Source organism: Carcharhinus amblyrhynchos, unplaced genomic scaffold (assembly GCF_965287045.1).
Source record: "Carcharhinus amblyrhynchos unplaced genomic scaffold, sCarAmb.v2.hapA scaffold_39, whole genome shotgun sequence".
Taxonomy (NCBI): domain Eukaryota; kingdom Metazoa; phylum Chordata; class Chondrichthyes; order Carcharhiniformes; family Carcharhinidae; genus Carcharhinus; species Carcharhinus amblyrhynchos.
This window is the reverse complement of record NW_027649780.1, coordinates 6602955-6630303: the sequence shown is the minus strand read 5'-3', so window position 1 is coordinate 6630303 and position 27349 is coordinate 6602955. Positions and strand designations below refer to the sequence as shown.

At 44.0% G+C, this 27349-nt stretch overlaps 2 protein-coding genes across 3 annotated transcripts in view; one reads left to right on the top strand and one right to left on the bottom strand.

Moving 5' to 3' along the window:
• The window catches only part of LOC145363664 (uncharacterized), a 106206-nt gene that overhangs the window by 2181 nt on the left and 76676 nt on the right, over positions 1-27349 (bottom strand). Inside the window, exons 1-2 of one of the 2 annotated variants that reach the window (XM_080218873.1) lie at positions 3057-3075; positions 1388-1510 (exon numbers count right to left, since the gene is read on the bottom strand). In XM_080218873.1, the coding sequence (XP_080074999.1) occupies positions 1388-1396 (9 nt within the window). In that variant the 5' untranslated portion in view covers positions 1397-1510; positions 3057-3075. Of the gene's footprint in view, positions 1-1387; positions 1511-3056; positions 3076-27349 lie in introns of those variants that run through there. The other variant, XM_080218872.1, reaches the window with a different exon arrangement.
• LOC145363571 (uncharacterized) overlaps positions 1-27349 on the top strand; it is a 53203-nt gene that overhangs the window by 7027 nt on the left and 18827 nt on the right. Inside the window, 3 exon segments of the mRNA XM_080218755.1 lie at positions 7217-7939; positions 16567-17212; positions 21870-22791. Of these exon segments, the coding sequence (XP_080074881.1) occupies positions 7217-7939; positions 16567-17212; positions 21870-22791 (2291 nt within the window).

Below are 27349 nucleotides of genomic sequence, written 5' to 3'. Positions count from 1 at the left end.
TGAATGCTGCTCCTAATTTTTACGTAAACAGTCATTTGTTTCTGTGGTGTCGTGGTTATCACATTCGCTTCACACACAAAAGGTCCCCGGTTCGAAACCGGGCCAAACACGTTGGATCTTTCTCATTAAACATGTGCAAAGTCTGCATGATTTAAATTAATTGCTCAACATTATCTCAATGTTACATCAAGTCAAATGCTTCTATACAGTAAATGGCAGAATCTTTAAGAGAATTGATAGGTAGAGGGATCTGGGTGTACAGATACACAGGTCACTGAAAGTGGCAAAGCAGGTGGAGAAGGTAGTCAAGAAGGCATACGGCATGCTTGCCTTTATCAGCCTGGGCATAGAGTTTAAAAATTGGCAAGTCATGTTGCAGCTATATAGAACCTTAGTTAGGCCACACTTGGAATACAGCGTTCAATTCTGGTCACCCCACTATCAGAAGGATGTGGAGGCTTTGGAGAGAGTACAGAAAAGAGTTACCAGGATGTTGCCTGGTTTGGAAAGGCATTAACTGTGAGGAGAGGTTGGAGAAACTTGGTTTGTTCTCACTGGAACGACAGAGGTTCTGGGCCGATCTGATAGAAGGCTGCAAGATTATGAGGATAGTCAGAAGCTTTATCCCAGGATGAAGGAGTCAATTACTAAGAGGCATAGGTTTAAGATTTGAGGGGCAAGGTTTAAAGGCGATGTACAAGACAAGATTTTTGACATAGAGGGTGGGGGCCTGGAACTCGCTGCCGGGGGAGGTAGTGGAAGAGAGAGCATAGTGATTTTTAAGGGGGCATCTTGACAAATACATGAATAGGATGGGAATGGAGGGATATGGTCCCCGGAAGAGTGTTTTAGTTCAATCAGGCGGCATGGTCGATGCAGACTTGGAGGGCCAAAGGGCCTGTTCCTGTGCTGTAATTTTCTCTGTTCTTTGTTTTGTTTTTTAGTACAGGAGATGTGGGGAAGAATGTTTTTAGACAGTGAGTGCTAATGACCCAAAACTTGCTGCCTATGATTGGGGTGGAAATGGACATGATGAATAATTTCAAAAGGAAATTGGATAGGCATTAGAGGAAAATAAAGCTGCAAAGAGCAGGGGAATGGGACTGGATTGCTCCAGACAGATGGCATGGACTCAATGGGCCAAATGGCCTCCTCTGTGGTCTAATGACTTCCTGGAATCTCAGCTTGTAATTTAACCCAGGGAGTTCAAATATCACTCAGGTAAATCTGGACTACAGTCGCTCCATGGCCATTCTGTCCTCCCTGAGGTATGTTGCCCAGGACTAAGCATAGTTCTTCAGGTGTGGTCTAACCAGGATTTGTGAATCTCAGGGCTTTTCCAGTCACAGGAAGACCTGAAATCTTCTCTCTGACAGAATCAACAAACCTGTAACATTCCTCATTCAGATTCTGCTGACATTCCGGTCCTGTTGTGTTGAATGACTCAGTCAGATCACAATGTGATGTTTGATTTGTGTTTCCCTTCTGTCAATTCTCCACTTCCAGCACCCTGTAAATTTACAGAAACCATCACTGTCAGTCCAGGATAGAAATTCACAACATTCTCTCCTCTATAATCACAAACTGTGATTCAATGAGTTCCTGGATGTTTTATCACATCTTTTATATTGCCCCCATCCTCAACCACTAATCAGTCAACACATCAATCCCACACTGCTTTCCTAGGCCAACTGAAAAGCAAAAAGACTCATCACTTTACAGGATAATGACTGATGGTCAACCAAACAACCTTTATCTATTGTCAATATTTTAATAGCAGGTGAAACAAAATGTTCAAAGAAAAATTACAAAAAAGTATATTTTTTAGTGTCCGAACAATTTTCCAGAGAAGCAGGTTTGAATCCCACAGTCCAAAGATGTGTAGGTTAGTTGGATTAGCCATGCTAAATGCACAGGGTTACAGGGATAGGGCTGGGTGGTGGGCCGAGGTAAGCTGCTTTGTTGGAGAGTCAGCACATAACTGATGGGCCAAATGTCTTCCTTCTGCTCTGTAGGGATTCTATGATCCTATGGTTTGGGAGATGGTGAATTGTGAATTTAATTAAAATCTGGAATAAAAAGTCTACTGATAACCATGAAACTATTGTTGATTGTTGCAAAAACACATCAGGTTCACTAATGTCCTTTAGGGAGGGAAATCTGCTGTCCTTACTAGTCTGGTCTATGTGTGACTCCAGATTTCCAGCAGTGTGGTTGACTCTTAAAACGTCCTTTGAAATATACTCAGTTCAAGGGTAAATAGGAATGGATGATGAATGCTGGTCCAGCCAGTGATACTCACATTGTGTGAATAAATTAGGAGAAACATCTGCCATCCTTACCCAGTCTGGTCTAAATATTTCTCCACAGCAATGTGGTTGACTCTTAAAATGTCCTCTGAGATGGCCTAACAAACCACTGGGTCCAAGGACAATTAGACTCATCTTTTTGTGCAATTAGATGTACATTAACAGTGCAATGAAGTTACTGTACAAATCCCCTTGTCGCCACACTCCGGCACCTGTTCGGGTACACTGAGGGAGAATTTAGCATGGCCAATGCACCTAATCTGCACATCTTGAACTGTGGGAGGAAACCCACGCAGACAAAGGGAGAATAAGTAAACTCCACACAGACAGTGACCCAGGCCAGGAATGAAATTCAGGTCTCTGATGCTGTGAGGCAGCAGTGCTAACTACTGTGCCACCGTGCCGCAAGGACAATTAGGGATGGACAATAAATGCTGGCCCAGCCAGTGACTCCCACATCCCATGGACAAATAAAAAATTCCTGGAGACTCCAGTCCAATCCGGGAGAGTTGGTAACTGGTCCAGACTCATAGCGCATGCGCCCTGTTGTACACTGTTCCTATAAATATGGCGGCCGGTAACCCGGGCCTGGAGACGCTCAGCTCCGACTCTATTCGGTGCCCGATTGAAACGGTACCGGGAACATATTATCTGGATTGAGGCATTCACAAGGTGTTTTATGAAGCCTCCCAGCCCACTCCGCTGCTTCTATCCCTCCCCGGTCACCCAGCGGCTCCATTACTGAACCTCACTCCATTGTTTCCGGCTCCTCGCAGCTCCAGACACAGCCCGGAATGCGCATGCTCCGGTCAGAGTCAGACACTGCGCATGTCCCAGTCAGAGCCAGGTATCGCGCATGTGCAACAATTGCAGTAATGTGGATAGGACACATTCTCACCCGCGGAGAATGTTGGGTAATCACCTCGCCATTCAAACCCACGTTTTTCAATAGAAAGTACGATTTGCAATCTGATTATGATTGATACCATTGGGTCAAGGGTCAAGTGTGTTAAATCAGTTCATATAGCAATTAAGCAGCAAAGGCCTTCCACCAGAGTGCTGTCCTGGGTGTGACTGACAACACAACAAACACCTACAGTTAGATGTGAACTTGTTGAGATGAACAAGTGATTTGTGCACTCCTAGATAGAACAGTTAAATTGCCTTCACCAATAAGAATGCTGAAATTGGATCAAATGCTTTGAGCTTTTAAAGTTGGTGTTAACCACTCAGCAAATCCCTTTGCAAACGTTAAGTGTTTGAGTGGTCTTCCTCTGGTGTAATTGTGCTCTCTGTCAGTAATTGGAAAGACTGTGTGAATCCATTTTCACATTCAGCTCGGAAATAATCTCTACCCTAGCATTCTCCCTTTCTCTGGATGGGGTAACTATACTGTGTAGTAATGCAGTGCTATTAATACAGTCAGTAAAAGATTATCTGTTGTTGGGCGTTCAAATATCTGGTGTCTGAAATCACAAGATTCAATATTTAGAGTCAACAAGATGAACAAGGAAACACACCAGGGCCCAATACTCCAGCTAGATATTCACAGAAGAAAGTCATCGAGTGGACAGAACAGAGGAAGATCCCAATTCAGTTAGGCCACACATGGAATATAGTATTCAATTCTGGTTACCACACTACCAGAAGGATGTGGAGGCTTTGGAGAGGATATACAAAAGATTTATCAGGGTGTTGCCTGGTATGGAGGGCATTTGCTATGAGGAGAGATTGGAGAAACTTTGTTCTCACTGGAGTGACAGAGATTGAGGGGAGACCTGATAGAGGTCTACAATATTATGAGAGGCATGGACAGTTAGAAGCTTTTTCTCAGAGTGAAAGATTCAATTACGAGGGAACAAGGTTAAAAAGAGATGTATGATACAGATTTTTTACACAAAAAGTGGTGGGTGCCTAGAACTCGTTGTCAGGGGTGGTAGTGGAAGCAGATACGATAGTGACTTTAAAGGGTGTCTTGACAAGTACATGAATGAGATGTGAATAGAGGGATATGGTCCCCAGAAAGGTAGGGAGTTTTAGTTAAGTTGGGCAGCATGGTTGGTGCAGGCTTGGAGGGCCATAGGGCCTGTCCCTGTGCTGTTATTTTCTTTGTTGTTTATAAGAAACCCTCCAATCATTTGTGAATATCTTTCAAATGCTGACAGGTTGCAAGTCCCAGTTTCCATTATACTGAATCAATGGAAGGTGAGAGAGCAGTTATCCTGGAACTATTAAATACAGTAGCTAGTTCACAGCTAGAGTATTCAGCACCGTTCTAGTTAGGGAGTGGTTAGCCAGAGAGTGTGGCTCAGAAGGTCCCAGTTCCTTAACAGAGATTTCAAGAACTAAGGGTCAGAGAGGTAAAGCAATTGGCAGAAGGATTAGAGAAGTGTGGAGATGTTTTCACCCAGAGTGTGGTGGGGTATCAAACTCACTCTCTGAAAGGGTAGTGGAGACAAATGTTCACATGCAGGAGATAGTCATATATGGACTTGACAGGCTGTGTTCTCTAGGACCATCAACCTATACCTGGAAGGTGGTACTGGACTGGATAGCTCATTTTCATCTGTTATAAACATGATGGACTGAATGGCATCCTGTAGTGTAAATTTCTTAGATTCTGTGATGACAAGTGATCCTCATGATTTCACCCAAGCCAGATCTCAGCGCACTCATTTACTCCAAGTATTGATGTGATGGTTTGGTAGCTGCTGTGTTAGTTATTTAAATTTTATACCTTGGTGCTTTGGCTTCAGTCGTAATTGAATCACAAAACATGATTATGTTTATGCAAGAGCAGACTTCAATGGTGGCTATTTTACCCAGCATTCACAGGGAATCAGAATATGATCCAGCCTCGCAACAGACTTTGCGCATGCGTACTGTCGATCTAAAGTGCATGCGCAGTGGGTGTTGCTGCTGCAGTCGCAGCAAGGTGGTTTTATTGGCTCCGGGTTTCCAGGGAAACGGCTTATTCTGGAGGGTAATGGAGGCGGCGGCGGGATGGGGAGGCTTCAAAAGCACCCAGTGGAGACAGGAAACCCCGAATAATAAGTGCTCGGTGCTGCATTCGTACCATTCGGGGTCGCGACCACAGATGCCTGAGTTGGAGGCCCCGAGTTAACGGCAGCCATTTTTACCGGGGCGATGGACAGCAGTGCGCATGCGCGGTGCTCCCTGACAGCAGGAGGAGAGAATGTTGAGCATTTCTATCCTGGACTGACTGATGGACTTTGGAAACTCCTTTTACAGGGAGTTAGAGGGGAGGATTTACACACAGAAAACCCAACCCAAGAGAAACGTTTCTCGCTTAATTTCTATGCTTGACTGACGGTGATTTTTTTTTACAGCAAATTTGACCACAAAATTTGAAGGGAAACTCAAACCAGACATCAGATCAAAACCCGACAGAGCCCACTCCATTCGTCAGAACCTGAATGTAAGTATGTCTGTAGAAAACGATCCAAACACTGGTGTGACTGGAAATAGGAAACAATAATGTCATGGAAGGATTTGCAAAAAAGGGATGCAATTTGCAAAAAAGGGATCCAAAACTTCACCACATCCTTGAGTGAAGAAATCCTTCCTCATCTGAGCTTTCTCTCCATTTTTCCAGCCTGTTCCAATAAGTCTTGACTCCCTTGTCATTCAAAAACTGTCTAACTGATCTTTGAATATATTCAATGCCTCCACTAGTCCCCATGGAAGAGGAAGCCAGATACCAACAATTCTCTGAGGGAAGAGATTTGTCCAAATATATAATCTAGCTCCAGTCCAATGTTACACAATCAGATAAGTGCATTTTATTACAGAGCCATAAATAATATATTTAATCTCTACCATATAACAATATCAGACACGTCGCTGTCCTACATTTGTATACTGTCCCCTTTAATATATTTCAGAAATGAGATGGGCACATGAAGGAAATAAACTTGCAGGGGAAAGGGAATATAGAAGGGGAATGGGACTGACTGGATTGTTCAACAGAAGTCAGCATGGACTTGAGTTACTGAATGGTTTCCTTCTGTGCTGTAATGACTCGATGAGTGGAAATATATAACAGAGCTACAGTGATTCCTATTCGCTGATTCAGGCAGGGCTCTATTGTGGCATCACAATGCGGAAGTTGTCCAATGAGCTTCAGAGTGAAACTTCCTCCTCTGGGCAACATCTGGGAGGAAATCAATGTTTCCCCCTCTCCATTTCTTTTCTCATTCTGGGGGAAATTGGGGAGTTGCAGCAACTGAAGGCAAAGGAAGTGAGTCCAGTCTGTACATTCCACTCATTTTTAGTCCAGTCATATGGGCATAGCTCTGTCTGGCAGCCTGCATGGAGATTTTCAGCTATGTGTCTCCAGGACAGGAAGCAATGAGCATGGATCTGTCAATCAGCCTCAATCAGCACCTTCAGGAGAATTGGGAGGCTGAATATTATATACAGCAGAGTGAGAATGGAGGGAGTTTGTGGGATGGAGATTTACAGCTTTTGGAAAATGAGAGAGGAAAGAATGTTCCGTAGAAACTAGAATTGTCTGTTCTGGATTTCTATCCTGTATTGACACTGATGACTTGTGTCAATTTGTTTTACAGGAATCACAGGCTGAAATCTCAAACATGAGGTTTAGATCTGGCAGAGTCATATTCCTCGGGACCTGAATATCATCGGCCATTGAGTCGGGAAGGAGATTTGAAAAGATTTCAAACATCAGTGTGACTGGAAAAGCATCACACACTGCCAAATTCAAGTGAGTGTGTTCCAGTGCACTGACTGAAGAGCTTTAACCTGTTACACAGCCTGAATAAATATCACACCATTCACAGCGTGTGGACGAGGCTTCAACTGATTAAACACCCAAGGGAGAGGCAAGGACGCCTGCACCATGGAGAAACCATGGAAATGTGCAGACTGTGGAAAGAGATACAGATACCCATCTCTGCTGGATGCTCATCGGCGTAGCCACACTGGAGAGGGGCCGTTCATCTGTTCTCAATGTGGGGAGGGATTCATTCGGTTCCGCCACCTGCAGTCACACCAGCGAGTTCACACTGGAGAGAAACCTTTCACCTGCTCTCAGTGTGGGAAGGGATTCACTCAGTCATCCAACCTACTGACACATCAGCGAGTTCACACTGGGGAGAGACCATTCACCTGCTCTCAATGTGGAAAGGGATTCAACCAGTTATCCATTCTGCAGACACACCAGCGAATTCACACTGGGGAGAGGCCGTTCACCTGCTCTCAGTGTGGGGAGGGATTCACTCAGTCATCCAACCTGCGGACACACCAGCGAGTTCACACTGGGGAGAGACCATTCACCTGCTCTCAGTGTGGGAAGGGATTCACTGACTCATCCAGACTGCGGAGACACCAGCGAGTTCACACTGGGGAGAGGCCGTTCACCTGCTCTCAGTGTGAGAAGGGATTCAACCAGTTATCCAATCTGCGGACACACCAGCGAATTCACACTGGGGAGAGACCCTTCACCTGCTCTCAGTGTGGGAAAGGATTCACTGTGTTATCCACTTTACAGAAACACCAGCGAGTTCACACTGGGGAGAGACCATTACCCTGATCTGAGTGTGGAAAGGGATTCACTCGACTGTCCCACTTGCTGAGACATCAGCGTGGTCACACTGGGGAGAAACCATTCAGCTGCTCTGCATTGGGAAGGGATTCAGTGATTCAACCAGCCTGTGGAGACACCAGTGTGTTCACACTGGGGAGAAACCATTCACCAGCTCAGTGTATAGAAAGGGTTCAGAATTTCATCCCAGCTGCTGAGACACCAACAAGTTCACGAGTGATATTCGGGGTTGGATTCTGCTGTTACTGTTTCAGCTCTCAGTTACATCCAGGACTGCATTTTGTTCATTCTCACAGCTGGTGAATGGGGAGGGTTTCTTTCTGCTGGACTGGCCGGTCTCATGGCTTTGCCTCCAGTGGGCTGATGCTCTTTGAGCTTTGTTGCGATTGCCTGATTTCAGATTTAACAACAATCACAGAGTGACAGGGTGTTAGGAAGGTCAGAGATATTTAGTCAGTATTTCTGTTTGAAACCCCCCAGATGCCCATCCAATTTCCTTTGTAATTGATTGTTTCCACTTCCTCCACCCCTCGTAGGGAGTGGGTTCCAAGTCAATACCATTCGCTGCAGCAAAATATTCTTCCTCACATTCCTCCCCCTGCATCTCTGACTCAAAACCTTAAATCTGTGTCCCCCCTCGTCCTTGTCCCATCAGCGAATGGGAACGACTTTTCTTTGTCCACCTTATGTAAACCCGTCAGAATCTTATCCACCTCTATCAAATCTCCCCTCAACCTCCTTTGCTCCAAGGGGAACAACCCCAGCCTGACATTGACAATAAAGAACAAACTAACAGAATATGTTAATACCTGAAATCAAATGGGAATGTAGAATTTCTGTTTTAAAGAGATTGTGAATATATTGTCCTGGACAATAATGAAATTGGGATAACTCACCTTGGGTGTGGTTGAATGGAATGTATCAATCTGGTATCCACCTACAGTTAGTGAAAGTCTGCAATGTGGAGCTGGAAATCCCTCCAGTAGCAGCGTGGGTGTATTTACAGGCATTGTAGCAGTTCAGGAAGGCAGTGTTGGGGTTGACCGTGGCCGAGGCAGCTACATACAGACACATATTCTAATTGAAGGACTGCAGATTGAATGTGAGGCATTATGGGACTGGACTGTCTTGACCACATTCCTGTGACAGCTCAGTTTCTGCAATTACAGACCATTAAAGCTGCTTAGCAGAGCCCCAACAGAGGACCTGGTGAGAATATTTACTCAGAATGAGTTGGAATTAAACTTATCCCAGGACCGGCTGGTGTTCAGTGGCTGAGATACCCAAATCTGTAAAAAATGGGGGTCTGACCAATCAACAAACAGTGGTAGATAGTTGGTTAAGAAATTAAGAAGTGTTCTCAGGGATTGTTTAATTTATCTTAAATTTGTGATAAAAACGGTGACTGATTTTTGACCCGATAGTCAGTGAAGTGACGGTATACTCCAAGTAGCACTGGACTGAAAAGTGGATCCTCTGAGAGTAGATCGTAATGGTTATTATCTTACCCCATCATGGCCAGTGAAAAATCGAGTGGGTACCGGACAGGTCTCTTACCTGCCATTTGGAAAGTAAGAACACAAAACCTATCGATAAAACAGTTCGAGAATAGAGCCATTTCGAGTCTGGATGACACTTCAGAAGAGCTCTGATAAAGGGTCATCCAGACTCGAGACATTGACTCTATTCTTTCTCCACAGATGCTGTCAGACCTGCTGAGATTTTCCAGCATTTGCAGTATTTCACTTTTATGATAAAATGAGATTTGGAATCCCCACGACCCTCCCCCAAACAGAGGGAGTGGTGGGAGAGGAAAAAAAGGATAAGAATGAAGAAGTCTGGGTTCTGATTCTCCGAGCCCATGTAGAATTAACAAAATGAGTGAATCAGTTTATAAAGCACAAAAGTTACCATCCCTAACTATAACTGATCAAATTACAATAATTAGGTTGAGGAATGTAACAAAAAAATGAATAGATGAAGTTTAAAATCAAGTTTGTTTTGTTGTTAGAAAGTTTTTTTGAAATTATGTAAAATGCCATAATTGAGTGCCAAGTTTTTTCTGCTCACTCCCCACCCCTTTAGGCTCTGTAGAAAAGTTAACCCTTTCAGCAGTCAGTTGATTTGTTTTAAATCACTCAGAAACTCGTGTCTATTTTAGTTTATAATTGTGGATTTATTCAAACCAGTTAAATCTGGAAATTTTAAATGTAGCCTGGAGGAATTTGGAAGAACTGTGAGAATTCTCTTGTTGTCACCTCAACCCCAGATAAAGACAAAAATTTTACAGGTGGTAATGGTAACTCAATAAACTGTTTGTTGATTGAATCAGGCTTGAGTGTTGAATGATTCTTCTGAGTTCATTGCCCCCAACACACTGGGTACATTACCACTGGAGAGCAGGTATTGCCAAAACCTTCAGACAATACAAAGACTCACGAAAGCCAGTGTCCCAGTTTAAAGACTTATCTTTTATTTGACCAATGATCGAAGGGAAACATTATTGGACAGTGTAATACCTCTCTAGAAGAGAAGCATCCTGATCTCTGCAATAACTCTGTCATAAAATGCTTTCGATAGATCAATTCTACATTCTTCATGTCAAATTCTCCCACCTTTCATTAGGTATGAACCAATCATTTTTAACACAAAAAATTGTTAATTACATGTCATATACTTTAGCCAATTGCATTTTATCCTCTGACACAATGGGGTTTAATTTGTCCATAGAATCAGGACACTTCCTCCCCCTATTGCTGACTCCGCTTCCTCTATTGCTTAGCAACCCCGGATGCTTAGCTATAAAGATCAAAGTTACTGTTCCCACTGGCTCTCACTCTGCCACCAGACAAATGCAAATTTTCATGTCTGAGAAGGCACTGTCTTATCTGGACAGTGTGAATGAATCCTATTCGTGAAGCTGCCTTGAAAACCTTTCTGTTAGAAACTTCACTGGCAAGTGTTGGCAAATTCTGTGGCTTCATTGTTCTGAAGAATGTAGCCTGTCTGTAAGTGTCCCTGTACCATCATGCCTTGCAGCAGCCTGCCTTTGGCTAAAGGTTACAATTGATTTAAAATACAGCTAACATCCATTTTAAATCAGAAAATTCATGTTTAAATCAAAATTACTTGTTTAAAACTCTGAATTACAAGTAAATCAGAATTACTTGATTAAATCTCTTACTGTATTCGCATATGCAGACTGTTCCCTTGTTAGCTTCTAAGTCATTTAACTCAATGCTGGTAGTGTCTGAAATGCCTAATGGTTTAAAATTTCTCAAACTTATTAGGAATTTTCTCCAACAGCTTGCCATTGCAGAGCTCGGAGTACAGCACTTGTTTCGGCTGTCTTATGTGGGGCTTGAGGACAATGTGACCTGCCCATTGCAGCTGGTCTAGTTGATCAGTGCCTCGCTACTGGGCATATTGGCCCAGGAGAGGACACTCACATTGGTATGCCTATCCTACCGGTGGATTTGTAGGATTTTGTGGAGGAAACGTTGGTGACATCTCTCCAGGGATTTGAGGTGTCTGCTGTTCACTGTCCATGTTTCTGATGGATACAGGAGGGCGGGGACCACAGCTGCTCTGGTGAGAAGGTTCCACATTCTCACCACTTTGAGTAAAGAAGTTCCTTCTGAATTCCCCATTTGATTTCTTGGTGATATCTTTGATTGATATCCTCTAGTTTTGCTCTTCCTTACCAATGGAAATACCCTATCTTATTCAGCTAACTCATTTGGTCTTTCTAGAATCTCCCCAGATTCCACCCAGCTGGTACATTCAGATCATTAAAAACTGACCACGTGAAAACATTTCTCTCTTCCAGAAAAAAACTACTGCTGTTAGGCCAAATTCTGGAACAAGATATTTGTCTACAATCAGAAAATATCAGATCAAGTGAAGAGTTTGAAGTTGCCATGGGGACTTTGAGGAAGTGAATTCAGCCACAAAGAGACACCTCCCTGAAGCAGAACTACTACTGAGCTAAAATCAAACAACCTGAGACACAAACCTGTCATCAGTGAGCAAATGTAGTTGTTATCGCCAAAACCAGGATCACTGAAAACGGTCCTCCCCCTCTCCTTTCCCTCTCCTGTGAGATAAGGGAATGCTGGTGTGTGAGATTAGCCATGACTTCTGCACCGTCATGATCCACAGCACTTACTCCAAGTTTATTTGCCCAATTGAAGGAATACTGTACATTTGAGTAAAGTCATTGTTAAAGCAGGGTGTTATTTGCAAGCATCATGGATTCAGAGAATTAGCTTGGAATGGGAATAAAAATGAATTTAATTTGAACGGCCATGAGTTTCAGTTTGAAATAAGTTCAAACTGTACTAAAATGTGAAAGGAATGTATTTGGGTTTGAAATTATATTGTTCAAGGTAAGAATTGTGAAGGCCAATTTGTTCCCAAAACATAAAGATAAGGCTGCAGTTTGGCAGCAAACCAGTTTCAACTTTCCAAAATATTTGAGTTAAAATTGTTGAGATTGGTCAACAAGACATTCCACGAAGTGTTTCTTTCAACTTTGATTAAGTAGCAAATATTGGAAATTGGAATTGGCATTTAAAAAAAGATAGACAAACGAATTGAAAGTTAATTGTTATAAATCCCCACACAACCTTTGTTTTCATTAATGTAACTTATGATTGGACATATTAATTCACTGGCATCTTGGCCAGAGCCAGATGGATTGGTTGTGTTTTTTTTAAACAGGTGATGCTGGTCTCCAGGTCCCAGTGAAGTCAGCAGTTTTGAGAATTAAAGCAGAGAACAAAAGACTTTACCTTTCAGAAAACTACCAAGCCTGCCTTTGATATTGGAATTGATAAATATCTGATATGAATTGTTGTTTCAAGCATTTAAAATGGAAATTACCTGATGCTTAAGGGAAATAACAATGCTGATAATGCCTTGAATCAAACAGAAATGTTCAGTTTCTGTTTACAGATATTATGAGAATATTTCATGATTTATTTGACTCTAAACAACCTCCAGAACTCCTGAAAGTGTAGTTTAAAGCAATCCATATATTGGAGTGTTTATGAGCATTTGAGTGAAAGTGAAGTCTAGGTGAGATGAATGAGTGACAGGTTTCTCTTGGAGATATTTGTTTCTTTGCCTATGAACTATTTGAGAGAACTGAATTTGATCATCTGGATACCATTTGAGACATTGGGACTGTAGAGGAGGAAGTAAGCAAAGACATTGAGATGAAGAACCCCTTTAACACTCACTTTTGACTTTCCTCTGAAGATTCTGACAGAATGATTGAATGGGGCATCCTTTGTAAAACAGTGGAATTCAGGATGATGAAAGTGACTGATAAAATACACAGCACAGTCCCAAAAAACCTGATTAACCTTCCACAAATGCAAAACATTGATTTGGGGGGAGGGCAGAGAGATGCAAATAAGCATGACAAAGAACACTGTTTACAATAAAATGAGTGACAACATTTAGCAGGGAGGGAAAATGTGTGAAGATGGCTTATGAAGGTGAGACTCCAACAGAGCATTGAAGAAGGAATTCGAAGACTGATGTGAGATTGCAGAAGTAATTTGTAAATTGGGAATGAACTAACATCTGAGAGTACACGGTGCAGTTGCACTGAAGAATGAAGGGTGGCATGGTAGCACAGTGGTTAGCACTGCTGCCTCACAGCACCAGTGATCCGGGTTCAATTATGGCCTTGAGTGACTGTCTGTGCGGAATTTGCAAGTTCTCCCCAAGTCTGCGTGGGTTTCCTCTGGGTGCTCTGGTTTCCTCCCACAGTCCAAAGATGTGTGCACTTGTTTGATTGGCCATGGTAAATTGCCCCTTAGAATCAGGGGGACGAGCAGGGTAAATAAGTGGTGTTATGGGGATAGGATCTGGATGAGATTGTGGTCAATGTAGACTCGATGGGCCAAATGGCCTCATTCTGCATTGGATTGATTCTAGGATTCTAATGGAACTTGCTCAGCTACTTGACAAACAGCCTGGCATAAAATGGTAATATGGCCTGAAAAGTGAGAAATGATTTTGAAATGATAAAGGCACATACACATACACATACTCCATAGATAAACTGACTGTAAGACAATATTAAAGTAAATGGAATTTTGGATTGGGGCAAATGAAGACAAGGGACAAATAATACTTAATAAGAATTAATTACAAGTTGGATACTGGTGAAGGGACAGCTTGTGAATTTTATTAAGTCTATGCAATTTATACAGCAATTATATGTTATCACAGCTTTTATATCCAATTATACCACTTCAATTATATCTAAAATTAGTTGTGAGAAGAAGATTGCAAAGGGAAAGGAAGTTGGCTACCTTGGACTGGGCCAATGACCAAAAGGGGGCAAATGTCAGAATGAATGAATAGATTTAGTAAAAGGGATGATCGATGTATTAGAGTAAAATCACTTGTTAGTCAACTGCTCCACATCAAGGTTCTAATATCAACAAGGCTGTTTACTTGTTTGAGGAACAAACAGTTTCTAGCTGACAGGCAAATTTTTGGGTGTGGATTTAATAATAAACCTACATAGGCAAGATCGGAATTGTAGAACTAAAACTTCTGTCTTGCCTCCGTAGATTAATTAAGCATGTTCTCTCCAAGGGGTGAGGGGTGGGAGAGTGCATGGGTGGAAATGTAAGATGTAGGTGAGGGCGATATGGGGAGTGGGTGGGAGGAGGGGTGGCCCGGAGAGGAGGCGTTGTCGGGGTAAGGGGGACAGGGTAAAGAGAAGGTGGAGATAATAGGAGGGAGGGAGAGGCGAGGGGCGTGGGGAGGAGAGAGGAGGTGAGGTGGAAGGGCAGAGGGAGGTGAGGGAAGGGCGTGTTGAGGGGGGTATATGTCAAATTAAGGACTAAGTCCCAGGAGTTTGGAGACGAACTCTTTCCACATGAAGTGAACAAACTGCTAAGGGAACTTCTGAATCCAATACAATGACTCCCCCACATGTCCTGAGTGTCAGGGCGGGGTCGCTATGCTCCCCACCCGCACTTTTCATCCCAATCCCAGGAGTTTGGTGTCTGGGCTCCGGATGAGTAATGGCGGCCACAGCTCCCACAATCCCTCGCGCTTCGGAGACCGCTATATCAGCCGCTCAGGCAGGTGACCCGGGACTGCGCATGTCCAAGGGAAGGGTAAGCTGCGCATGTGCGGAAGCCACCCTCCCCCACCTGCTTGCAGCGGTGTTGACCAATGGAAAGCGTTGGAGGACCGGAAGGACTCTGGTCCTCCAGCCAATCAGATCGCGGGCTTTGCGTGCATGAAGATTGAGCTTCAGTAAAACACAAACTTCCTCCGCTCTGGAACATCTGTGAGAAAAAGTCTTTCTTTTCTCCCCCTCTCCATTTCTTTTCTCACTGTGGGGGAAACTGGGGACTTGCAGCAACTAAAGAGAAAGGAAATGAATAAAGGGAGGCTGCAGACTCTGGAAAGGTTGGTCCAGGTCTCTCTCTCTCTCTGGAAGACAGTGACATCCTTTACTCCTTGTGAGGGAAGGGACTCACTCTGCTCTGTCGAGACGCCAACGGCTTCAGATTGCTCTGTTGCCTTAAAAAACTTCTATCAGTAAAAGATTCGATTTTGCCGGACTTTTCTTGATTAGTTGATGCACTTTGGGGAAAGCGATTGAGAGAAGTTCGAAGGCTTTTAAAACGAATGTGAAATAAGATGAGGAGGGATTTCTTCACTCAAGAATGTGGTCAAGTTTTGGAATTATCAACTCCTCAGCCATTGAGCCTTTTCAGCAGAGAGACTGATTGGTTTCTAGACATTGAAGATATCAAGGGATATGGGTTTAGTGTGGGGAGAATGACACTGAAGTCGATGAGCCAGTTATCTCATTGAATGGTTTAAAAGGCTTGATGGGCCAAATAGCTGACTGCAGCTCCTATTTGTTGTGATCTCTGTATCCAGGATAGGAAGCAGAGAGCATGGATCTGTGAATCAGCCTCAATGAGCACCTTCAGGAGAATTGGGAGGGTGAATGTTAGATACAGCAGAGTGAGAATGGAGGGAGAGTGTATGGGACAGATATTTACAGATTTTGGGAATTGAGAGAGGAAAGAATGTTCCATAGAAACTAGAATTGTGGTTCTGAATTTCTATCCTGTGCTGACACTGATGGATTTTGTGAACTTGTTTTACAGCTCATTGAAAGAGGAATTTCAGACCGAAATCTCAAACGTCACATCTAGATCTGATAGAGTCATATTCCTTGGGACCTGAATAATATTGCCCTTTGAATTTAGAAGGAGAATTGGTTGTCTGGTCTGTCAATTTGAAAAGATTTCAAACATCAGCGGGACTAGAAAAGTACCAATACACTGCCACACTCAAGTGAGTGTGTTCCAGTGCACTGACGAAAGTGCTTTAACCGGTTACACAGCCTGAATAATTATCACACCATTTCCAGCGGGGAGAGACTGTACACGCATTGTATGTGTGGACGAGGTTTCAACTGATTGTCCATCCAAGGAAGAGGCAAGGACACCTGCACCATGGAGAAACCATGGAAATGTGTGGACTGTGGAAAGAGATATAGAGCCCCATCTCAGCTGGAAGCTCATCGGCGCAGCCACACTGGGGAGAGGCCATTCACCTGCTCTCAGTGTAGAAAGGGATTCACTCAGTCATCCAACCTGCAGAAACACCAGCGAGTTCACACTGGGGAGAGGCCATTTGCCTGCTCTCAGTGTGGGAAGGAGTTCAGTCATTTATTCAACCTGCGGACACACCAGCGAGTTCATACTGGGGAGAGGCCGTTCACCTGCCCTCGGTGTGAGAAAGGATTCAGTCAGTTATGTGATCTGCAGTCACATCAGCGAGTTCACACTGGGGAGAGGCCATTCACCTGCTCTCAGTGTGGGAAGGAATTTAGTCATTCATTCAACCTGCAGACACACCAGCGAGTTCACACTGGGGAGAGGCCGTTCACATGCTCTCAGTGCGAGAAGGGATTCACTGACTCATCCAGCCTGAGGAGGCACCAGCGAATTCACACTGGGGAGAGGCCATTCATCTGCCCTCAGTGTGAGAAGGGATTCACTGACTCATCCAGCCTGCGGAGACACCAGCGAGTTCACACTGGGGAGAGGCCATTTACCTGCCCTCAGTGTGAGAAGGGATTCAGTGACTCATCCAGCTTGCAGAGACATCAGAGAGTTCACACTGGGGAGAGGCCATTCACCTGCTGTCAGTGTGGGAAGGGATTCACTGACTCATCCAGCCTGCGGCGACACCAGCAAGTTCACACTGGGGAGAGGCTGTTCACCTGCTCTCAGTGTGGGAAAGGATTAAGAATTTTGTCCGCCCTGCTGAGACACCAACAAGTTCATGAGTGATTCCAGGGGTTCGATTCTACAGTTATTGTTTCTGCTCTCAGTTACATCAAGGATTGCATTTTGTTCATTCTTACAGTTAGTCATTGGGGAGGGGCAGAGGGTGACTTTAAGAACATATGAACATAAGAACTAGGAGCAGGAGTAGGCCATCTGGCCCCTTGAGCCTGCTCCGCCATTCAGTAAGATCATGGCTGTTCTTTTTGTGGACTCAACTCCGCTTACCTGCCTGCTCAGCATAGCCCTTAATCCCTTTACTGTTAAAAATTTATCTAATCTTGCCTTAAAAATATTCAGTGAGGTAGCCTGAACTGCTCACTGTGCAGGGAATTCCACAGATTCACAACCTTCTGCTGGACTGGCTGGTCTCACAACTTTGCCTCCAGTGGGTTGATGCTCTTTGAGTCCTGTTGCAAATACCTGGTTTCAAATTTCACAAGGATCACAGAGTGACAGGGTATTCGGAAGTTCAGAGCTATTTAGTCACCATTTCTGTTTGAAACCCCCCAAATGCCCATCCAATTTCCTTTGTGATTGTTTATTGTCTCCATTTCCTCCACTGTCATTGGCTGCCAGTTCCAGGTCATTACAATTTGCTATGTCAAAATATTCTTCCTCACATCCTCCCCCTGCATCTCTGGTCCAAAACCTTAAATCTGTGTCCCCCCCATCCTTGTCCCATCAGCTAATGGGAACAGCTTTTCTTTATCCACCTTATCTAAACCTGTCAGAATTTTGCCCACCTCTATCAAATCTCTCCCCAACCTCCTTTGCTTCAAGGAGAACAACCCCAGCTTGACATTGACAATAAAGAACAAACTAACAGAATATGTTAATACTTGAAATCAAAATTGGAATATTTGAATTATGTTTTAAAGCTATTGTGAATATATTGTTCTGTACAATAAAGAGATTTGAATAACTCACCTTGGGTGTGGTTGAATGAAATGTATCAGTCTGGTATCCACCAACAGTCTTGAGGAAATCTGGAATGAGTGGCTGGAAATACCTCCCTAATAACACTGTGGGTGTACTTACATATCAGGCATTGTAGCAGTTCAAAATGGCAGTGTTGGGGTTGACAGTGGCCAAGACTGCTATATACAGGCACATATAACTGAAGGACTGCAGATTGAATGTGAGGCATGATGGGACTGGACTATCTCGACCACATTCCTGTGACTGCTCAGTTTGTGCTACAATGAACCATTAAAGCTACTTAGCAGGGTCTCAACAGAGGACCGGGTGAGAATATTTACTTAGAATGAGTTAAAATTAAACTTATTCCAGGACTGGCTGGTGTTCAGCAGTTGAGATACCAGAACCTGCAATCAATCAACAAACAGTGGTAGGTAGTTGGTTAAGAAGAAGTGTTTTCAGGGAATTGCTTGATAGAGCAGACGCAGCACGGTTTCATTAAAGGGAAGTCGTGTCTGACAAATTTACTGGAGTTCTATGAGGATGTGTCTAGGGCGGTGGATAGAGGAGAGCCGGTGGATGTGGTCTTTCTAGATTTTCAGAAGGCGTTTGACAAAGTACCTCACAAGAGGTTATTGCAGAAGGTCGAGGGACATGGAGTTGGGGGTAGGGTGTTAGCGTGGATAGAGGATTGGTTGTCAAATAGGAGGCAGAGAGTGGGGGTCAACGGGTCCTATTCGGATTGGCGGATGGTGACTAGTGGAGTGCCCCAGGGGTCGGTGCTGGGGCCTCAGCTTTTTGCCATTTATATAGATGATCTGGAGGACGGAACCGAGTGTAGGGTGTCGAAATTTGCTGATGACACCAAGATTGGGGGAACGGCAAATTGTGCGGAGGGTGTGGAGAGTCTGCAGAAGGATCTAGATAGGCTGGGCGAATGGGCCAGGAAATGGCAAATGGAATTTAATGTTGGCAAGTGTGAGGTGGTCCACTTTGGTAGGAAGAATGGTAGGAAGGACTATTACTTACGGGGCGAAAAACTGCAGCAGGCGACGGTGCAGAGGGACCTCGGGGTCCTTGTGCATGAGTTGCAAAAACCCAGCTTGCAGGTGCAGCAGGTGGTCAGGAAGGCAAATGGGATGCTGGCCTTCATAGCGAGGGGGATTGAATATAAAAGTAGGGAGGTCTTGCTGCAGCTGTATAGGGCATTGGTGAGGCCGCAGCTGGAGTACTGTGTGCAGTTTTGGGCGCTGCACCTGCGCAAAGATATTTTGGCCTTGGAGGGAATGCAGAGGAGGTTTATTAGGCTGATACCGGAGTTGAGGGGGTTGAGCTATGAGGAGAGGCTGAATAAACTGGGCTTGTACTCGTTAGAGTTTAGAAGAATGAGGGGAGATCTCATTGAGACGTATAAGATGATGAATGGGATGGATAGGATAGAGGTGGAGAGACTCTTCCCGCTCAAAAAAGACAGTAGGACTAGGGGGCACAGCCTCAAGATAAAAGGGGGGCAGTTTAGAACGGAGTTGAGGAGGAACTTCTTCACTCAAAGGGTGGTGAATCTCTGGAATTCTCTGCCCGTTGAAGTGGTGGAGGCTGCCTCGCTAAATATTTTTAAGATGCGGGTTGATGGGTTTTTGATAAGAGAGGGGATTAAGGGTTATGGGGAGAAAGCGGGAAAGTGGAACTGAGCAGCGACAGATCAGCCATGATCTTATTGAATGGCGGGGCAGGCTCGAAGGGCTAGATGGCCTACTCCTGCTCCTATTTCTTATGTTCTTATGTTTAAATTATTTCATCATAAGAACTGTGAGGACTTGCAACCTAATAGTTGATGAAGTAATGGTATACTCCAAATAGCACTGCACTGAAAAAGGGGTCAGACCAAGAAGTAAAGTTTTTTCAGGCATTATTTAAATTATTTCATCATAAATTTGTGATAAGAGCCGTGAAGGACTTGTAACCCAGTGAATTAACCGTGTGCTCCAAGTTGCACTGCGCAGAAAAGCGGATCTGACCAACAAGTGGTGATCTCAGACATTGTCTAAATTACATCATCACTGGCCAACTTCCGCTTTGTGACGTCACAGCGGAGCCATAATTGAAATAATCATTAGGAATCACTGCTCCGCGGTGACGGCTGCGGGTCCCAGTGCGCAGGCCGGGCCTGCGCGGACCCGGGAGCCCCGCCCCCACTCATTGTTCCCCTCCCCTCTGCCCCTCCTCGAGCCAAGGTTTCCAGTCAAGCGGCAGAAGCCGCTCGGTCATCTCCCCTCCCCCCCGCCCGGGACTGCGCATGTCCAAGGGAGAGGGGAATCTGTGCATGTTCCGGCGGAAGAGCCCACCCTCTGACCTTCACTTTGAATTGTTGACCAATGGGAAGAGTTGGAGGACCGGAAGGACTGTGGCCCTCCAGGCAATCAGAGCGCGAGCTTTGTGACAATGCAGATTGAACTTCAGACAGACTGAAATTTCCTCTTTTGTTGGTCAGTTGGATAACAAGCCACACCTAAAAGAGGCCAACATCTGTGAGTAAAATACTTTCTTTTTTTCCCCTTTCTGTTTCTTCTCATTCTGGGGGAATTGCTGACTTGCTGCAACGAAAGGGAAAGGGAGTGAATCTAGGGAGGTTGTAGACTCTGGAAAGTTTGGCCCAGCTCTGTCAATCAGCCTGTGGAGGCTCAATATTATATCCAGCAGAGTGAGAATGGAGGGAGAGTTATTTTTTCTTCATTCATGAGACATGAGCATCGCTGGCTTTTGCTACCAAATGAACCTGTTGGACTTTTAACCTGGTGTTGTGAATTGTCTTACTGTATTTACCCCAGTCCAACGCCAGCATCTCCACATCATCGCTGGCTGGCCAGCATTTATTACCCATCCCTCAGTGCCCTTGAACCGATTGGTTTACTGGGGTGTTTCAGAGGGCAATGTGAATCAGCACATTACTGTACCTTTGGTGTCACATGTTGGCCATGCCAGGTGAGGATGGCAGATTTCCTTCCCTAAAAAGCATTAGTGATGGGGTTTTCCAACAATCAACAATAGTTTCACAATCATCAATAGATTCTTAATTCCACATGTTTGTACTGAATTCACATTCTACCATTTGCTGTGGCAGGATTCGAACCTGGGTCCCCAAACATTAGCTGAATTTTGGATTAATAGTCTAGCGATAATACCACTAGGGAATTTCCTCTCAATGTGTGAGATGGAAACTTACAGCTTTTGGGGAATGAAAGGGGGACAAAATGCTCCAGAGAAACTAGAATTGTCTGTTCTGAATGTCTATCCTGTACTAACGCTGATTACTTTTGCCAACTTCTTTTACAGATGTTAGAAGTGAGGATTTAAGCCAGAAATCTCAAATCAAACGTTGCATCAGGTTCTGAAAGATTCAGTTGATTCATTGCAAAGTGAAGATCAGTGGCCTTTGAATCAAGATGGAGAAATAATTGTCTGCTCTATCAGCTTCATCAGTTATTAATTCTCAATGTGACTAGAAAAGCATCAGCACACACACTTTGAACTGATTGTTCCAGCCTTAACCAGTTACACAGCTTGAAGAAACATTCCCATTTGGAGCCGGGAAAGACCCTATGTGTGTCCTGTGTGCGGAAACTTAATTTGATTGTTGAACATGGAGAGACACGAGGACACCTACACCACGGAGAAACCATGGAAATGTGAGGACTGTGGAAAGAGATTCATAACCCCCTCAAAACTAGAAACTCATCGACGTATTCACACCGGGGAGCGGCCGTTTACCTGCTCTAATTGTGGGAAGGGATTCACAAATTCATCCCACCTGCTGACACACCAGCGAATTCACATGAAGGAAAGGCCATTCACCTGCACAGCATGTGGGAAAGGTTTCAAACATTCATCCACCCTGAAGATACATCAGCGAGTTCACTCTGGGGAGAGGCCATTTGTTTGCTCTGAGTGTGGGAAAGGATTCACTCAGTTATCCAACCTGCAGACACACCAGCGAATTCACACTGGGGAGAGGCCATTCAGCTGCTCTGAGTGTGGGAAGAGATTCAATCAGTTATCCGATTTGCTGACACACCAGCGAGCTCACACTGGGGAGAGGCCGTTTACCTGCTCTCAGTGTGGAAAAGGATTCACTCAGTCATCCAACCTGCAGACACACCAGCGAGTTCACACTGAGCAGAAACAATTCAGCTGCTCTCACTGCGCGAGAAGGTTTAGATGGTTATCCAACCTGATGCGACACCGACAGGTTCACACTGAGGAGAGGTCATTCTTCTGTTCTGACTGTGGGAAGGGATTCAAAAATTCAACCCATCTGCTGACACACCAACGAATTCACACTGAGGAGAAGCCGTTCATCTGCACAGTGTGCGCAAAGAAATTCAAAGATTCATCCACTCTGCAAAAACACCAGCGCGTTCACACTGGGGAGAGACCATTCACCTGCTCTGATTGTGGGAAGCAGTTCCGAGACTTGTCCAACCTGAGAAGACACCAACGAGTCCACACTGGGGAGAGACCATTCACCTGCTCTGACTGTGGGAAAGGATTTACTCAATCATCTACCCTATTGAGACACCAGCGAGTTCATAATTGATTACAGTCGTTGGATTCTGCTGTTATTGCTGCTGTTAATCACATCCAGCACTGAAATATGTTCACTCTGACAGTTGAGGTGGGAGGGTCAGTTTCTTTCTGCTGAACTGGGCAGTCTCACAACTTTGCTTCCCCGTTTTTAAACAAAGGCACAACATTTGCCACCCTCCAATCTTCAGGCACCTCACCTGTGGATGTCAATTCAAATATCTCTGCTAGGGAACTTGCAATTTCCTCCCTAGCCTCCCACAATGTCCTGGGATACACTTCATTAGGCCCTGGGGATTTCTCTACCTTGATGCACTTTAAAGAGCCTCACATCTGTAGTGGGTACCCTGGTAGAAGGTATTCTGAGAGACAGAATCTACAGGCATTTAGAGAGGCAAGGACTCATTAGGGACAGTCAGCATGGCTTTGTGAGTGGAAAATCATGTCTCAGAAGTTTGAGTTTTTTGAAGGCGTAACCAATAAGGTAGATGAGGGCAGTGCAGTTGATGTTGTCTACATGAACTTTAGCAAGGCCTTTGATAAGATACCACATAGTAGGTTGTTGCATAAGATTAAATCTCACGGGATCCAATGTGAGGTAACTAAATGGATGCAAAATTAGCTTGATGATAGAAACCAGAGGGTGGATGTAGAGAGTTGTTTTTCAAACTGGAAGCCTGTGACTAGTGGTGTACCTCAGGGATCGGTGCTGGGTCCACTGTTATTTGTCATTTGTATTAATGATTTGGATGAGAATTTAGGAGGCATGATTACTAAGTTTGCAGATAACACCAAGATGGGTGGCATAGTGGACAGTGAAGAAGGTTAGTTCGGATTGCAGTGGGTTCTTGATCTATTGGGCCAGTGGGCTGACGATTGACAGATGGAATTTAATTTAGTGCGAGGTGATGCATTTTGATAGATCGAACCAGGGTAGGGCTTAGTTAATGGTAGTGCTTTGGGGAGAGTTGTAGAACAAAGAGATCTAGGGGTACTTGTTCATAGCTCATTGAAAGTGGAGTCACAGATGGACAGGGTGGTGAAGAAGGCATCCGGCATGCTTGGTTTCATTGGTCAGAACATTGGATATAGGAGTTGGGACATCTTGTTGAAGTTGCACAAGACATTGGTAAGGCCACTTGTAATACTGTATACAGTTCTGGTCACCTTATTCATGAGGACGGTCTCAACAAGGATCTTGGGTTCATGTCGCACTATCTGTAACCCCCAACACTTGCCTGGGTTTGCAAAACCTCACTCACTGTACTGTCTGGAGACAATACACATCTCTTTAACCTGTGATCAGTGCTCCTTCCACGCACATTGTCAGCCACTTCAAGACTTGAACAGCAGGTTAGGTGTAAAGATTCACAATCTAATCAGTAATCTGTAAACTGTCTGTGCTTTAAATGCTCTGTCTGAGGCCAGAACTCTCCATTCACCTGACGAAGGGACTAACCCAAAAGCTTGTGCGTTTACTATCAAATAAATCGGTTGGACTAAAACCTGGTGTTGTCAGACTTTTTACCACCTTATTATAGACAGGATATTATTAAACTAGAAAGAATGCAGAAAAGATTTATTAGGATGCTTCTGGGAGTTGATGGTTTGAGTTATAAGGAGAGGCTGGATAGACTGGGACGTTTTTCCTCTGGCGCATAGGAGACTTAGGGGTGATCTTATAGAAGTTTATAAAATAATGAGGGGCATAGATCAGCTAGATAATCAATATCTTTTTCCAAGGTAGGGAAGTGTAAAACTAGAGGCCATAGGTTTAAGATGAGAGGGGAGAGATACAAAAGGGTCCAGGGGCGTGACTTTTCAGACACAGCATGGTGAGTATCTGGAACAAGTTGCCAGAGGTAGTAGTAGAGGCGGGTACAATTTTGTCTTTTGAAAAACATTTAGACTGTTACGAGTAAGATTGCTATCAAGGGATATGGGCCAAATGCAGGCAATTGGGACTAGCTTAGTCATTTAAAAAAAGGGGCAGCATAGACAAGTTGAGCCAAAGGGCCTGTTTCCATGCTGTTAACCTCTATGACTCTATAGAGGTGCTGAGTGTCTGGAATGCACTCCCAGTGGAAGGGATGCAAGCAGGCACATTAGCAATGTCCAAGGTAGATAGACAGATAAGAGGTGAACAGAGAGATAGAAACTCTATTGGCACAGGCTTAGTGGGCCAAAGTGCCTGATACTGTGCTGTATTGTTCTTTGAACATTCTAAGTAACAAGGTCAAGGAAGCCATCTTAAACTCTAACATGTGAATGAAGCTTTATTTTAAAAATTAATGCTGTATTCATCTAAATGCTTGTGCAAACTGTATAGCCAGCAGAAATTGTTTAAACTAAGAATTTCTTTTATCATTTTGATAAGCTGCAGGACATTATATTCCGTCAAATCTGGCTCAAGAATAAGGTCAATTGTTCGATCTGATCAAGGTGAATAAGAAAGAAACCTATTATCTTCCATTGTGTGTCTTTTTGAACCAGTGAATCTTGTATTAACCAAATGAATTAAAGAATCCTGTATTAATTAGCTCCCAGTCACTAACAGATGATTGTATTCAATTACAATTAATGAATCAGTGGTTATCGTAAAAGACTGAGTTTTATTTACTGTAAAAACGTAAAAGCTTATTGCTGCGTACGTAAAGAATGTGCAATGAAGATAAATGTACTAATGTACTGGCGAGAGAGACCTTCAAACCTTTCAATATTTGAAACTATGTGAACAAGATAAAACTGTATGGAATCAGATAAAGGGATAGTGTGAAACAATTCTGTTGTATTCCTGACTAAGATGAAGGGAAAAGTGGTGTAAGTATTGGGGATCCAATTAATCTAACCAAATTGACTAATTGTCATGTCAAACAGACCCAATTCTGATGTAGGGGGATAAAAGCAGAGGTTCCAAAGGTCTTCCCTGTGAGCCAAATACTGAAGAGTCCTGAGGCCTAGTTTCAAGGAAACTCCTGTCAAAGGAGGATCCAAACTTCCAAGGCTGAATTCCACAAAAAGTCCTCTCAAAGAAGGAGCCAGAGAGGGTTTAACCTTTCAGATTGATCACCCACTTCAAGTTATAAAAGCCAATGTCTTAAAGTGATTCAGTAAACCTTGTTCATGAATAAACTTATTTAAATTTACTATCCAGAGAATTCTGCCTTTGCCTTAATTGGTTAAACTCTTGTCTGAACCAAAGTGAATTTCTTTCCACAGTGAATGCAGTTGAACGGCCTCTCCTCAGTGTGAACTTGGTGTAACATGAGGCTGGCTGACTGAGTGAATCCCTTCCCCCACACAGCGCAGGTGAATGGCCTCTCCCCAGTGTGTGCGTTGGTGTGCAGTGAGTGTGGATAACTGCCTGAAGCTCTTTCCACAGGAGGTGCAGTTAAATGGTTTCTCCTCAGTGTGAATTCTCTTGTGTACCACCAGGTTGGCTGACTGAGTGAATTCCACCCCACAGTCAGAGCAGGTGAATGATTTCTCCCCAGCGTGAACATGCTTGTGTGCACTGAGGTTGGATGAAGACCTGAAGCTCTTCCCACAAGAAGTGCAGCTGTATGACTTATTCCCAGTGTGATTTCTCTATGTTAGCAGGGTGAGATAACTGAGTAAATCCCTTCCCATAGACAGAGCAGGAGTATGGTCTGTCCTCAGTGTGAATTCTGTGGTGTGGCCAAAGGCCAGACAACTGAGTTAAATCCTTTCTCACATTTGGAGCAGATGAATTGCTTCTCCCCAGCGTGAATGCATTGGCGTATTAACAGGATGAAGGACTGGTAATGTTAGCAGGGTGAGATAACTGAGTAAATCTCTTCTCAGATACGGAACAGCTGAATGGTCACATCCCAGTGTGAATTCGCTGATGTGCAGTGAGGATAGATGACTGTTTAAACCTCCTTTCACAGTATGTGCAACTATAAGGTCTTTCCTCAGTGTGAATTCGCAAGTGTGACAGGAGGCTCGCTGCCTTAATAAATCCTTTTCCACACATATAAGAGGTGAATAGCTTCTCCCCAGCATGACTGTCAATGGATTTCCAGCTGACATGGATAATAGAATCCTTCACCACAATCCTCATATTTCCACAGTCTCTCTGTGATGCTGTTCCCAGTGTTGACGGATTTCCAGGCGGGATGCATAATTGAATCCCTTCTCACAATCCCCACATTTCCACTGTTTCTTCATGTTGCCAATGCCCTTGTGTCTCTCCTGGTTGGACAATCAGTTGAAGCCTCGTCCACACACACACACAACACGTGTACAGTTTCTCCTCGGTGTGAACGGTGTGATGTTTTTCAGGCTGTCTAAATGATTGAAGCTCTTTCCATAGTTAGCTCGCTCGAACACTCTAGCTTCTGTGTGTCTTGGTGCTTTCCAGTCACGTTGATGTTTGAAATCTTTTCACACAGACAGAACAGAAAAATATTTCTACTTCCACATTCAATGATATTCAGCTCCTGATGAATCTGTCAGATTTTGATGTTTGTTTTAATTTGTGGAAATCCTCCCCTGGAAAATGGTTTGAAAGGAGTGCTCACAAAGAGTACAGGACAGAAATTGAGAGCAGACAGGTCTGGTTTCTCTGGAATATTCTCTCC